General features: G+C 44.9%; 2 protein-coding genes across 2 annotated transcripts in view; one reads left to right on the top strand and one right to left on the bottom strand.

Annotated features, from left to right (window-relative positions):
* Window positions 1-5,430, top strand: part of CENPP (centromere protein P) — a 112,400-nt gene extending 106,970 nt beyond the window's left edge. The window contains exons 6-8 of the mRNA XM_054280713.1: window positions 3,097-3,176; window positions 4,791-4,882; window positions 5,068-5,430. Coding sequence (XP_054136688.1) covers window positions 3,097-3,176; window positions 4,791-4,882; window positions 5,068-5,189 — 294 coding nt within the window. The 3' untranslated portion in view covers window positions 5,190-5,430. The remainder of the gene's footprint in view (window positions 1-3,096; window positions 3,177-4,790; window positions 4,883-5,067) is intronic.
* Window positions 5,245-12,254, bottom strand: part of IPPK (inositol-pentakisphosphate 2-kinase) — a 30,064-nt gene continuing 23,054 nt past the window's right edge. The window contains exons 10-13 of the mRNA XM_054280708.1: window positions 11,031-11,181; window positions 9,859-9,961; window positions 9,296-9,375; window positions 5,245-8,308 (exon numbers count right to left, since the gene is read on the bottom strand). Of these exons, the coding sequence (XP_054136683.1) occupies window positions 8,083-8,308; window positions 9,296-9,375; window positions 9,859-9,961; window positions 11,031-11,181 (560 nt within the window). The 3' untranslated portion in view covers window positions 5,245-8,082. The remainder of the gene's footprint in view (window positions 8,309-9,295; window positions 9,376-9,858; window positions 9,962-11,030; window positions 11,182-12,254) is intronic.

The raw sequence follows: 12,254 nt of genomic DNA, 5'->3' as shown, positions 1-12,254 counted from the left end.
GGTGCTCCCAGTCTTGTGTGATTTCAGGGGGTGATAACGTGGCCTTAGCTGAGCAAACCATACAGAGAAATCACCCAAATCAGAGCCCAGTCAGAGCCTCCTGGGCAGGTTTAGAAATTGTTTCTCTCTATAGAGGAACTCTGATACCGTAACTCTTTATATACATCCTCCTGCCAGAACAGCAAGTTCAGAATTACCAGTAAAAGGGAGCTGTTGGTCCAGCTGGGAGCAGTTGTGTGTTTTCTTGCTAAGTGGGACAGAAGCAATTTATCTGCTTTTATCTGGCATCTCTCTTGCCAGTTTTGCTTTGTATTTGTAGCTACAGCTTTTAAGCTGAACGCATTTATGACATTTTCCTTAGCAGAGATTTTGTGTGCAGAAAATTGCAGTGCAGCTGCAGAATGTTGTTGAGAAATAGCTGCTGCAAGTGTATTCCCTGGGATGTCTTGGTGTGTGTGTAAAATCTGTCATGGGAGCAGGGCAAAGCTGTGCATTCCATCACCACGGTCCCTTTGTGGTTTGAGACAAAAGTTCCCATAAGATTCCCTGCTTGGACTCCTGGAGGAGCTGGAAAAGCAATTTCCGTCTAGGAATAATAATAGCTTGGACTTTTGGTTTTGATCATAAGCTGACATTTAAGAGTCATCTGAGGAAAGATATTTCTTGATGAAAGTCAGGTTTTGCTTGATGCAGTTGAGCTGATCCTTCCCATCTGCTATCACATCTTTGATGGGATCTCTTTCCCTGGTTTACGAGGTCCCTCAGGAGCTCCTGACTTTCCCAAGAGACCTTTCAGTGGCTCAGCTCATTCTGTTACTCTGGTTTTATTGCTCAGCTTTTCTTTTCCTCAAGGAAAACTTGGAAAGTTGCTCAGCAGAGAAGAAGAGGTGGTGATGTGATACCCAGGGAGTGTTTGGGATTGGGGATCTGCCCATGCCCACCCTGTGCCTGGCTGCTCAGATCCCCACATTTTTATCTGTGGTATCCAGAGCCTGTACTCAGTATTTTCTGTGTGGAGTTAGAGGCAGATTGTGTGACTGCATTTCCCAGAGTTCATTCCTGGAGCTGTCAGTGTTTGAGGTGCTGCTTGGAGCTGGGTGTGGTGCTTTGCTCCTGCCCCCGTGGGTGTTGGTGGAAGGTGGGAATGGCAGCGGGATCCTCGCACGGATCTGGGGCTGCCTCACCACTGCCAGGGCTGGGTTACAGCAAACAGGCATGTAGGTATTTGTGGTTTGGCTTTTTGTGTGTTTTGTGGATAGCTAAAATATGACCTTTCCCACTGAAAAGCTGGATTTTATCCCAAATGCTGTGAATTTCGCACAGGATTGGCTTCTACAGCGTTCAGGTTGGTTGCCAGAACCCCGGCACTGAGGGAAGGCACAGAACGGCCCTGGCTGTGTGCAGAACACACTGAGCTCCCTCTCCCAGGTACAGGGAAGCTCTGCCACAGAAAATCATGCACTGCGCTTTCCTTGAGTTGCCTCTGGCCTCTATAGAACATAAATATTCCCCCCCAAGCTTTGGGGGAATGTGTCAGCTGCACAGGAACTCCTGAGACAGCCCTGGAAGGATTTAATTTTGCTTTGGCCATTGTAGCTCTTATGTGGTTCCTCTGCTCTGTTTTCTGTGCTGGTTGCCAATGTCTGGGTGTGGGTGGGTGAAGTGTGACTCGGTGTTCAGCTATGGGATACTCAGATCCCTTGTCAATGAGGGATGCACAAGCTGAGTCCCAGGTAGAAGCTAATCCTGCATTTCCAGTATCTACAGCTTGGAGCTAAAGGATCCCTGGATCCTCCCAGGCCTCTGACACCAGGCAAGGAGAGGCTCATGGTGGAAATCAGGCTTGCGTTATTGAGGAGGAAAGCCTGGAAAAGTTGTTTTGTTATCAAATGGGCTTAATTTGATAACAGGGAGTAAAGCTGGAAGAGGATCCCTGCTGTGCTGGCTGAGTGACCCTTGATCAGCCACACTTCTGACCCTGGAACTGCCCTGCTCAGTGTCCTCCCTTCGGTGTCTGAGTTCCCAGCATAGACCATGGTTGTTATCCCCACAGTCAATACAGTACTGGATCCTGGGCAGAAATGAAAATGAGCAAATTCCATGTGCTGTATGTCATTTGGCATCCTGCACAGCCCCCTTCAGTTTGTCAGAAATTCCTAAACCAGAGCAAGGTCACATCTGGTAGCAATTTTGCTCTGCCAGATGAGGCGTAATCCCATAAAACCAAACTCATTTTCTCCAGTGCTGCTCCAAGCTGAGCTCTCCTGCTTCCTTTCCATAAGAGCTGCTGCTTGTGCTGGGAGCTCTGTGCAATGATTCAGGCTGAGACTTTTCACACTTTATAAACTGCAAGGTTTGGAACACAGCTTTGTGTCCAGCACACGAGGCAGGACAACAGCACAGCCCTGCAGTCTGTGGCTCCGTTCTGCTTCCTTTTCCAGCAGCAGACCCTGCAGGGTGCTGTTCCTTGGTGCTGGGGGTCTGGGCATGCCCCATTCTCTGGGTACCTCATCAGCCAGGCACCTGCAGCACCCATGCAGAGCTGGGAGTGCTTTTGAAAGAGCTCTGAACTTCTGGGGCTTTCACAAGACATGTGGAACACATGAGATGGACTAACAAAGTAATGGAGCAACCATCAACCTTTGCACATTGTAGTAACTGAAAATAATTCCCAGAAACATGGAATTTTAATAGGGGCCAGTACTTTTATGTTTGATCATGTTGCTGTTGTCCCATTTGTTGCTAACATTGGTTATTTTGGTATTTCATTGGCTCAATTACTCTTTCAAAGTTTGGTATCCATCTCAAAGCAGAGTATACCAGTGACCTGTCATCACTCACAGAGGCAGGGGGTGACATGGTGATGTATTATAAACTGTTATTAAATCCAATTAACAAATTTAGTTAAAATAAACATTTTCTTTCACGATTTCCTGGGTTTTATGTAAGGATCTTTAAAAAAAAAAGAAACCAACAGGTCAGAATTTCAGAGAATGAATATTGTTACTCTTAACTTAGTGCAATCCTCTGTGACTGGGTAGGAACCACCTTATCTGCTGTGATTTTTATTAATCAATTGAACTTTTTTGTTCACAGGCCAAGTATCCTGACATTGTGACGCTTCCAGAAGGACTGCTGGGAGATTTTATAATTCTAAGGAACCCCAAAATTCCTGGGTAAGCCCATAAATGCATTTCTGTATTTACACAGGTGAGGGACTGCACAGGCAGGGCAGCAGCCTTGTGCTGTAGCTGTGGCAGGAGGTGCAGGGATCCCATCCCATCCCAGCAAAGCCCAGTTCCTCACCATTGCCTTGGTGTCTTGGCATTCAAGAACAGAAGGAAAAGAGCATTTACTGTGCAATGGAAGCAAAGCAGCTGTGGCTCCACTTTTCCATTGTTTTAGAAGGGAATCAGTTAGATAAGGAATTATTAACTACCAGGTACATGGGATTTATTTGGCCTCCCCATGAGAGATATTCATTTGGGATTTTCAGCAGGGGAAAAAAATCCTTACAGTTAAATGGTCTAACTATCAGTGTCAGTGTCATGAGAAGTAACTACTTTGTGACAGGATCAGACCATTCCCTTCTCCTGTTACACCTTGCTTTAACAGGCTTTCATTTACATGGAGATAAGGCACAGCTCCCTTCATTTTGTTTGTGTGTAGAATTAGCAAACAAACCCTAATAGATGATGCTGCTTCATTCAGCCAAACTTGCCCTTTAAAACTAAATGCTTTAACTTGGGGGTGCAGGAATGAATTGTTCTTAAACTATCCCACATAGGGTAGAACTTGCTTTATTTTACAGTTTCTCCTCTAGTGCCAGGTGCCAGTCCCATTACCCTCATTCCCTCTCACCCACAGTCATGAAACACAGCGATGTAAAAGTCATTTCAGTGGCTTGGTAGAAACCAGACTGGCATAGAAATTTGTTTGCCAAATCCCAGAACAAGCTGTGCACAAATTCCCAAAGGATTTGTAAAAATGAAGTGGCAAAAGGCTGACAAATCACATTGGAAGGAAACTCTTAGAGTCATGATGGGTTGAGAAAGGGACCTTGCTCCTCACAGTGACTCACTGTGCAGACAGCTTTGGATTGGGAAAGCCTTTCCTCCAGTAAGGGAGGTGAGGGTTGGAGGGAACAAAGGGAGCTGTAAAGCAGCAGCTCTGCTGTGGGTGCTGTTCTGGACTCAGCTCCTGCCTCACCATTCCCTTGGGATGGTGCAGGGATCCCATCCCACTGTGACAGCTGGGAATCATGGCTGGCCTTGCACAACCAACACTATCCTGAAGAAGTAATGATGTTGTTCAGCTTTATTTTCTTTTTAATTAAAAGCAAAGAAGTGCAGAAATGTAGGCCTTGGACAGATGTCTACCTGCCATTAGGCTAACAAGGCCATGAATAGCAGGGTAGCCCTTATTCCAAACCCAGCACATCACCATTTATGCCAGCACTTCTGAAACAAGTTTCCTGTTCTCAGCACCTGCTCTGAGTGTAGATATTACATGAGGGGTAGAGCTAGGGGACACTCAGTGCTCTCTCTCCTTTGCTTTCCTCTCACTTTTACTGCCCTGTGCAAATCTGGACGTAGCCAGAGCCTTTCCTTGTCAATTGCATTGATGTGTTCCTGCTTCCCAAATCCAGAGATGGTTTGTGGCATTATGTGAGGTGGATTTTGTTGCAGAGCACAAGGCTGAGCCCCGTGACTGCTGCACTTTTGGCTTTGAAGGAGCCTCAAAGCAGCACCTGGTTAACCTGAGCTGCCCTTGCTGTGCACCTGCTACAGGTTTGAACTGGTGATCGTCTGGAAGATCCATCTTGATGAAGAAGGGACCACTACACCTGTCCTGGACCTGCTGCCCAAAGTACCAGAGCAAGGTAATCCAAATCACTTCAGAGACTGTCCCTGAAGTGCCAGGCCCTGGATTTGGCCATGGAACTCCAGCTGCCAGAGCCCAGCCACACAAACCCACCCCAATTCAGCACAGTTCACCTCCTGTGCAATCTGCAGGGGCTCACAAAGCCTGTCTGCCATAACCTGCCGTGCTGTGTTTGTCCTGCAGTGCTGCAGCAGAGCATGAGGAGCGTGGGGAGCATCCCCGGCAGCTTCCGCAGCGCGCTCCGGCTCCTCGGCATCGAGGCGGCCGTGGAGAACCTGATCCGAGTGCTGGGCTCAGGACAGTGAGGGCCAGCACTGCTTACACCAGGTAGCAATTTCAAAAGTAGCTTTAATTAAGATATTGTGTTACACGGTCTGTAATTTTATTGAATATAAACATTAAGTTACTTTCCATTTAGAAACCATACTCATAAAACATGCTATCTGTACAATTATGGCACGTTATATATAAATTGTCATGACATAAAATAAATACAGCCATTTAAATACAAAAATGCCAAATAAAATAGTTACATGTACAGAGTGATTTCATTATAAATTTATCTTTCTGAATCATTAATGTACCAGAGTGGTTTATCTTCTTAACATTTTCTAGATACCTGGAAATTGTTAAAAGATCATGCACTGTCAAAATCAAGTCCATAAAAATCCAATTCATTTCACAGCTCTGTAAAAGTACAGTGATTTTAAAATGACAAAAGAACAGTAAGAGACTCCTAGAACAAAGAGTTAAACAGCTTTCTCATTAAATTAGGGTGGAAGAAGACAATTTGAAGATTTCAAAGACATACAATGCTAAAAAACCTGAAGGTAACTGTATGAAGTAACTTTGTTCCACAATGTGTGTTGAGACAGCATTAATCTAACCCAGAGGGGCCCATGCCAGCCCTGGGAACAGGTGAGCCAGTCACCCCCTGCCCCCTGCAGCCCTTCCTTTGCATCTCTGATTGCAGGAGGAAATCCTGACAACACATTACCAAAGCATCACCTCTCACACATTCACCCCTGAAGAAATAAAACAGATCAGACAAATGCCTCTCCCTTCACGTCCATCAGAAGTGCCATGAGCCCATCTGGGAACTCTGAGTGTTTGCAGGAGTTCCTGCTCTGCACTAGCACTGCACCCAGCCAGAGTGATGTGACTGAAGTCAGGAACTTCTCAGGTGGGGAGGAACAGTTTCTGGAACAAGAGCCCAAACCCAGCAGCTCTGGGCCCTCCTTTCCAAGGCCAGAGCTGCTGGAGCACAACCACCCACCCCATGCAGCAGTGGGGAAAGAGGTGAAGTCTGAACTAAAGCAACAGTGTGTTTCTAATCCCATAAATGTAATCATCCACTATTTGATCACTGAAATGGTGTCCCACTGTTCTAGTAGGTTAGGAGGAACTGACAGACCAGATCAACACCAGAGATGGGGCTTGGATGAATGGCAGCTCTATCTTGTCAGATAGGGCAGGATCATTTCAAGTTTGGAATCCAGTACTCAGGCAAAATTCCTTCCTGCTTCTCCACTGCCATGGAACTGGTTGAGCCAGGTTTGTGTAACCTTCAGTTCATCTTTAGCTCCCTCCTCCTCACCTGAAAATGAAACTGTTTGCTCAGCACAGACACTGCTGTTTGCATATGAATTGTGTGTAAAGTTACAGCACAAAAACCTGGAAACTTCCCAGCTGTGCAGGGTCCTTCCTTCCTCCTCTTTCTAATAGCTGGAGGCTTTCTGGATTTGTAAGGAGCTCTCCTCCTCCAGGTTTCCTTTGGGAAGAAGGGGTTATTCCTGCTCATTGCACTGCTGGAGTCTCACAGCTCAGGCCCTGCCCCAGAAGGGCTCCTGGCACTGGGTGCCAGCACTGCCAGCTCAGCTCTCTGGCACAGGGACAGTGGTGGCTCTGTGTTCCACTTTTCTTCCTTGAGTTGTGCCAAGGTCCAGGGGATCCTATTTTTGAATTTCAGGTAAAGTGGAACAATTCAAAGGTTACAGTTGGATCCCAACATAAATCTGTTTTTAGGACCCTGAACACCATTACTGGTAAGCACAGGTTGTGTCCAGGTAAGAGTTGTTCACTGGGGCTGTGATCCTTGAGGAAAACAGAGCTGCAGATTTTATCATTGCACGCTCAGGTTTGGACCTACCCTTCAGTTCCAGCTCAGGATCTGCCCCAAGGATGGCTTTGCTGCAGCAGCTCCCCAGCCTTGAGCTGCACAGAGCACTGCTCATCTGCTCACCCTGGCACAAGACTGACCCACTGCAGGGAAGAAAATGGGGTTCTGTCACCTTTTTCCTGTGTCACTCCAGCAAAGGAGCCTAAAAGCAGCTGCTCAGGCTAGGCAGTGTGTGGGGCATCAGTGTAATAGTGCCAATGTTTGACACAACCTGAAGGACCTGAAATGACCTGTAAAACTCAGAACATATTCTTCTTAGAGCTCAATTTAAATCAGGCAAGAGCAAGCTGTGGTTTCACCTCCAATAGCAGCATATCATGTAGAGAGACAATAAAAACCAGCATGGCAGGTGAGTTAAGCCCAACTATCATGTAAAACTCAAGGTTGCTTACCTTAACCCTTTGCACTTTGTTTCAGAAGCTTTAGGTCGATACAAGGTGATCACACAGCTCCTGGAGGCAGCCTGGTGCTCCTAGTGCATGCATTAGTACTGAAATGTTCTGCAGTGCCAGGGCAGTTCCAGAGCAGCCTCTGCATGGCTGCATTTCCAGTGGATTAATGCTAAAGTGTTGTACAGGTTGTGCCAGAGCATTCCCTCCTTTAGTGGGGATGAGGGACACTCAAAGCACAGGCTCCAAGGTAATTCTCTTGTTAGTAATTAGGCTTTCTATGTTAGTGCAATACTTGAGGAAACCTTTCATTCTGTGCTCTTTCAATTCTAAGGAAGTAGACTTTCCATATTAATTTGATCTGTCCTCTAGTTCCAAGGTATGGCACATTACCTGTTCTGTCACATTAAATACATTCATTAAGGTTATCTAGCAAACATGTGGCTTAGTGCTATCCCAGCTCTCTGAGAAGGCATTACCCATTAGAAATCATTTCATAAAGCAAAAACATTCACAGCTGAAAAATGCACTGAACACAACAGAAAAGGGGGAAAAAAAATCACCATAACTGTATTCCAATAATCTTTCACTTTCTCATGTGTTTGAATAAAAATAACCTTAAGGGAACGGTTACACTTTATGGAGAACTAATGTGCAGTCTTCATTCTCCTTGAAGAGGTTGGACATAACTGGGTCCTCTTTGGCCTGTACATTTTTCAGGTAATAATTGACTATTTCTCCATCGAGTTTGTACTGGTGGGGGATGCTTTCATAGGGCTTCAGGTCCAGGTCCAGCACAGAAACAGAGAAGGTGAATCTGGATTTGGATGTCAGTACCACAGGTCTTTGCTCAGAGCTGGAAAATAAAACCACATCTGAGTCACTGAAACCAGTACTTGTAATTTATGTGTCCCTTTACAGAAGTGACTCTAATGTTTATCTTAGAACTTTTGTGGGAGCCCAAGAAAATAAACTGCAGCTAATGTAGCACTTAGGAAACTCCAGCTTTACCAGTCCTGATGGACCTTGCTGGCACCTCTTCATTTTCCTTTCAGCTCCCACACAGCTGAAGGCAAACATTGCTCTCATTTACTGTATTTAGCAAATCTAAGCTGTTTCTAGGTGGTGCATACAAAGCAACAGCCTCATTAACAGCAAAAGCAGAAAAGGGATTGCAACTCCTTCTGAGGCTCAAGGTAATAAAACATTCAGTGTGCTGTCCAAGCCTGCTGAGGGATGGAGCAGTTCTGAAGTCAGCCATTGCACAAGTCATGTCCATCACTAACACTGCTCTGGAGAACTGCAGGACAAATGCAGAAAACAGCATTCTCTAAAAATAAAAGGGCTCTGCTGAAGCAAAGCCCCCTGCTGAAGAACAGATTAGCAGTGCTGACACAAACCAAAAGGGGCAGTATTGTGGCAAAGCCTCCTGCCTGACAGCCAAAGCTGTCACCTCTTGATTATTGCCTTGGTTTTGTTCTATCTAGGCCATTAAAGGCAACTCAGCTTGAAAAATCTCTCCTATGAGAACACCAAGGCAGAAAAACTGTACCTAGTTAAAACCATCCAGAGCTACTATGAACAGTCAATTCAAAGTTTAAGAAGGGAATAAATACAAAACTTTGATCCTTTTGATCAACTTAAAAACTCTTTAGAAAGAGACATTGGTCATAAATGTCTTAAATCAGAACTATACTAAAATGCTCACAGCCAAATATTTGGACACACCACCCCCCACACACATCCCACACTTTTCTGAAGTGATTGAATTGCCTGAGCAGTACAAACATCCCCATTTCTAAACAACTGGAGCCATTCCAAAGCAGGTACAGGCAGCTCTTACCATTCATCTTGCAGGCAGGGGGAAAGGGCAATCATGATGGAGCAGTCTTTAGCAGTCATTGCTATTCTGTACTGCTGCACCTGTACAACAGAAATAACACACATTTTCTCTTAGATTGCTGTTTTCCTGAGTAAAGCATCCTGTTCCTTACAAAAAGCAGCACTGCACTCCCTGTCTTGGTATGTTGGCACTTTAAGAGCAGGAAATTCCCTCTGGAACAGAAGGTTGGCAGGAGCAGGTGCTTTTGCAGCATCCTGTATAACAGTCAGGTTTATTTCCTGCAGATCATGCTCCTAAAGGCCAAACAGCACCAGTTCCTGCAAATGCTTCCTCAGTTTAAAAAGTAAATAAACAGTTTTATTTTTCTCTCAGGAACTGGTGCTACAAGTTTGTTTTTAACTGCTTCTGCTATAAAGATGAACCCTTTAACTGCAATGAAGCACTTTAACTGCACAGACCCCAACAAACCAGCAGTGCTGCCTCCATCCCTTATCCAGCCCTTTCAGTGAGACAGAAGTTAATTAACACTGACAGACCAAAAAATGTCAGAGGTTGAGAAGTACCTTTGTTAATGCAAATGCCACTGTCCCATCATCTTCCAGGGAAAGGTCCAGCAGCTTCTCATAGAACGCCTCATTGTAAGGTCCATCTATCTGCAATGTACTTCTAAATAAATGTTAAAAGAAGATTTACAGACAGCCAAAATGATGTGCTGGTTTTCAGTGTGAGCTTTCCTCAGCAGCCCAGATTAGAGCAGCCCAACAATGACACTGATAAACAGATCCAAGTATTAACCCACTGCCAGCCAACATCACAACAGTCCCTGCTATTCTCAATTCACTCAAGATTTGCTGCTGCTTAGGATCTGGGTAGAGTGGGGTTTTAGAAACATGAATCATTCTTAATCCACTGCCATCTCTGCCACTGCAAAATTATGGGGTTTTTGTAAAAAAATTGGGTAAGTTTCAAAATTTGTAGCAGTCTGCAGGAGCTCCAGAAGCCTTGCTGAAAATACATATATGAGAAATATATAATATATTGATATCTATTTTTATATGTATATTATTTTGTATGTAAGAAGTATAAACTGGGGTAGAGGCATATCTGACAGCCCCTGCTCCAACACCATGTGCTAATGGGGGTGTCCTGGGCCCCTCCTTCCCCCTTTGAACAGCTGAGGCCCTGCTGAGCAGCTGAACCCTCCCAGGGCAGTCTGTCCCACACAAACCCCCACAGAGCCAGGAACACATTTCCCAGTGCTCTGCTCTGCAGCAGCAGCTCCTGAGTGAAGCCAGAGTGCCCTCGTGTGAGCACAGGAGAGGAACAGCAGCCCAGTGGAGGCTGCTTGCAGCAATTATAATTACACTGATAAATCTTATTTGAGAAAAAACCACAGCAGCTTGCATCCATCATTCAGAACATCATTATCCCTGCAGACACTCCCAGCTCTGCAGGTACTGAGGACAGGAGAACCCACCCCTTCCACTGCACCTTTCTGCAAATACACAACCCCCAGTACTGAGAGAGTGTTCTCCTCTCTCAGCCTGTTGTGAACTTTCCATAATCAGTACTTTAAAATTCAGGCCAAAGTGACCAACATGAGCTGGAAGTTCAGGTAGAAATTCAGAACATGCAGTGCCATGAAGGAAGGTACAGCAGAACAGAGTGTGCACAGAGCCAATCCTGCCTGAGTCCTGGTTACTCAGGACTGCAAAGAAAAGCCACCAAGTCTTACCTCTCCTCAGGAAATTCCTCCAAGTACTGCTCAACTCTACTGTACAAAGGATAGAGTCCTTCAATATCCAGCATGTCAAGCATCTGAGCCTGAAGGGTTTTATAAAGGAGACAACCCCTCGGTAAACCAGAGCTTTCCAACTTATGTTTACCTAGAAGAAAATGCATTTTAAAATAAGGCAGACACAAGCCTTAACTTCAATTTACCATTACATGTGCTTGTTTAAAAGTCCAAATACTTTTTTGTCCAGTCACAGGTAGGGGGAAACCTCAAAACACTTCAGTTTCCAAACAAAAGTGCAAGGTGCAGCTGCTGACCTGCACATTTACACAGCTCATCTGGGACTGAAAACACCTGAAACTCTACAAACTACCTAAAAAAACAAACACCAAAACACACCCACACCCACTGCAATCTACTCATTCTGAGTCCACAAGAGAAATTTCTCATCTGAGTTTGAAGCCATCACAAATGCACTTTGAACAGTATCAACTGCTGACAGTATTTAGCATTTCAGCTCTGGGGTCTTTCCTCAGTGTAATGAATTGTATTTGCTGTAATTTCTCTAGGACAGCTCCTCCTCCAGCACTACAACAAACCATGGGCAGTGAAAAAGGTCTTCCTCAAAAGCAGAGAAAGAAATTTGCTTTTTGTATAATTAGGACAACTGGCAGCATTTTGAATAATTAGAGTTTTACAGAACTTATGCACTGAGGAATTAACATAATTAACAATTTTCCTGCTCTCACTTCCCATTCCTCTTCCCTCTGGTATTCAGACCTCTCTTCACCAGGAGAAGAGCAGCTGAAGAAAAGAACCATGAGCTGTGCCCTGGTGAGGGTTGACAGGAGGAGCAGAGAAAGGCAAAGTACAGGTGTTGTAATAAACCAGCCAAAGCAGCCCAACTTCATCACATACAACATGAAAATTCCTCACTCATTTGGAATACCTATGATTGTTATCAGCTCAAACTGCTGTTTTCTTCCCTTTTTGCTGTACCACCTCCTGAATTTATTTTTATTTATTTGTTAATATTATTAGATACAGTGCTGTAAGTGTTCAGTACAATGTCACATTATTTTAACAACAATTATCTGGCAGCTACACAGCTCAGAACTCTTAAATGCCACCAGAATTCCCCTGTTTCCATTCTCATATCAGTATTTATAACTAAGAGGCAAAGATCTGAACGGTTACATCAGGCAGGGCTCTGAGAAAGCTGCT

Source organism: Melozone crissalis, unplaced genomic scaffold (assembly GCF_028551555.1).
Source record: "Melozone crissalis strain CALT ecotype California unplaced genomic scaffold, PUWL_Pcris_2 ptg000029l_1, whole genome shotgun sequence".
Lineage (NCBI taxonomy): Eukaryota > Metazoa > Chordata > Aves > Passeriformes > Passerellidae > Melozone > Melozone crissalis.
Note: the sequence above shows the minus strand (reverse complement) of the source record. Positions and strands in the feature narration are given on the sequence as shown.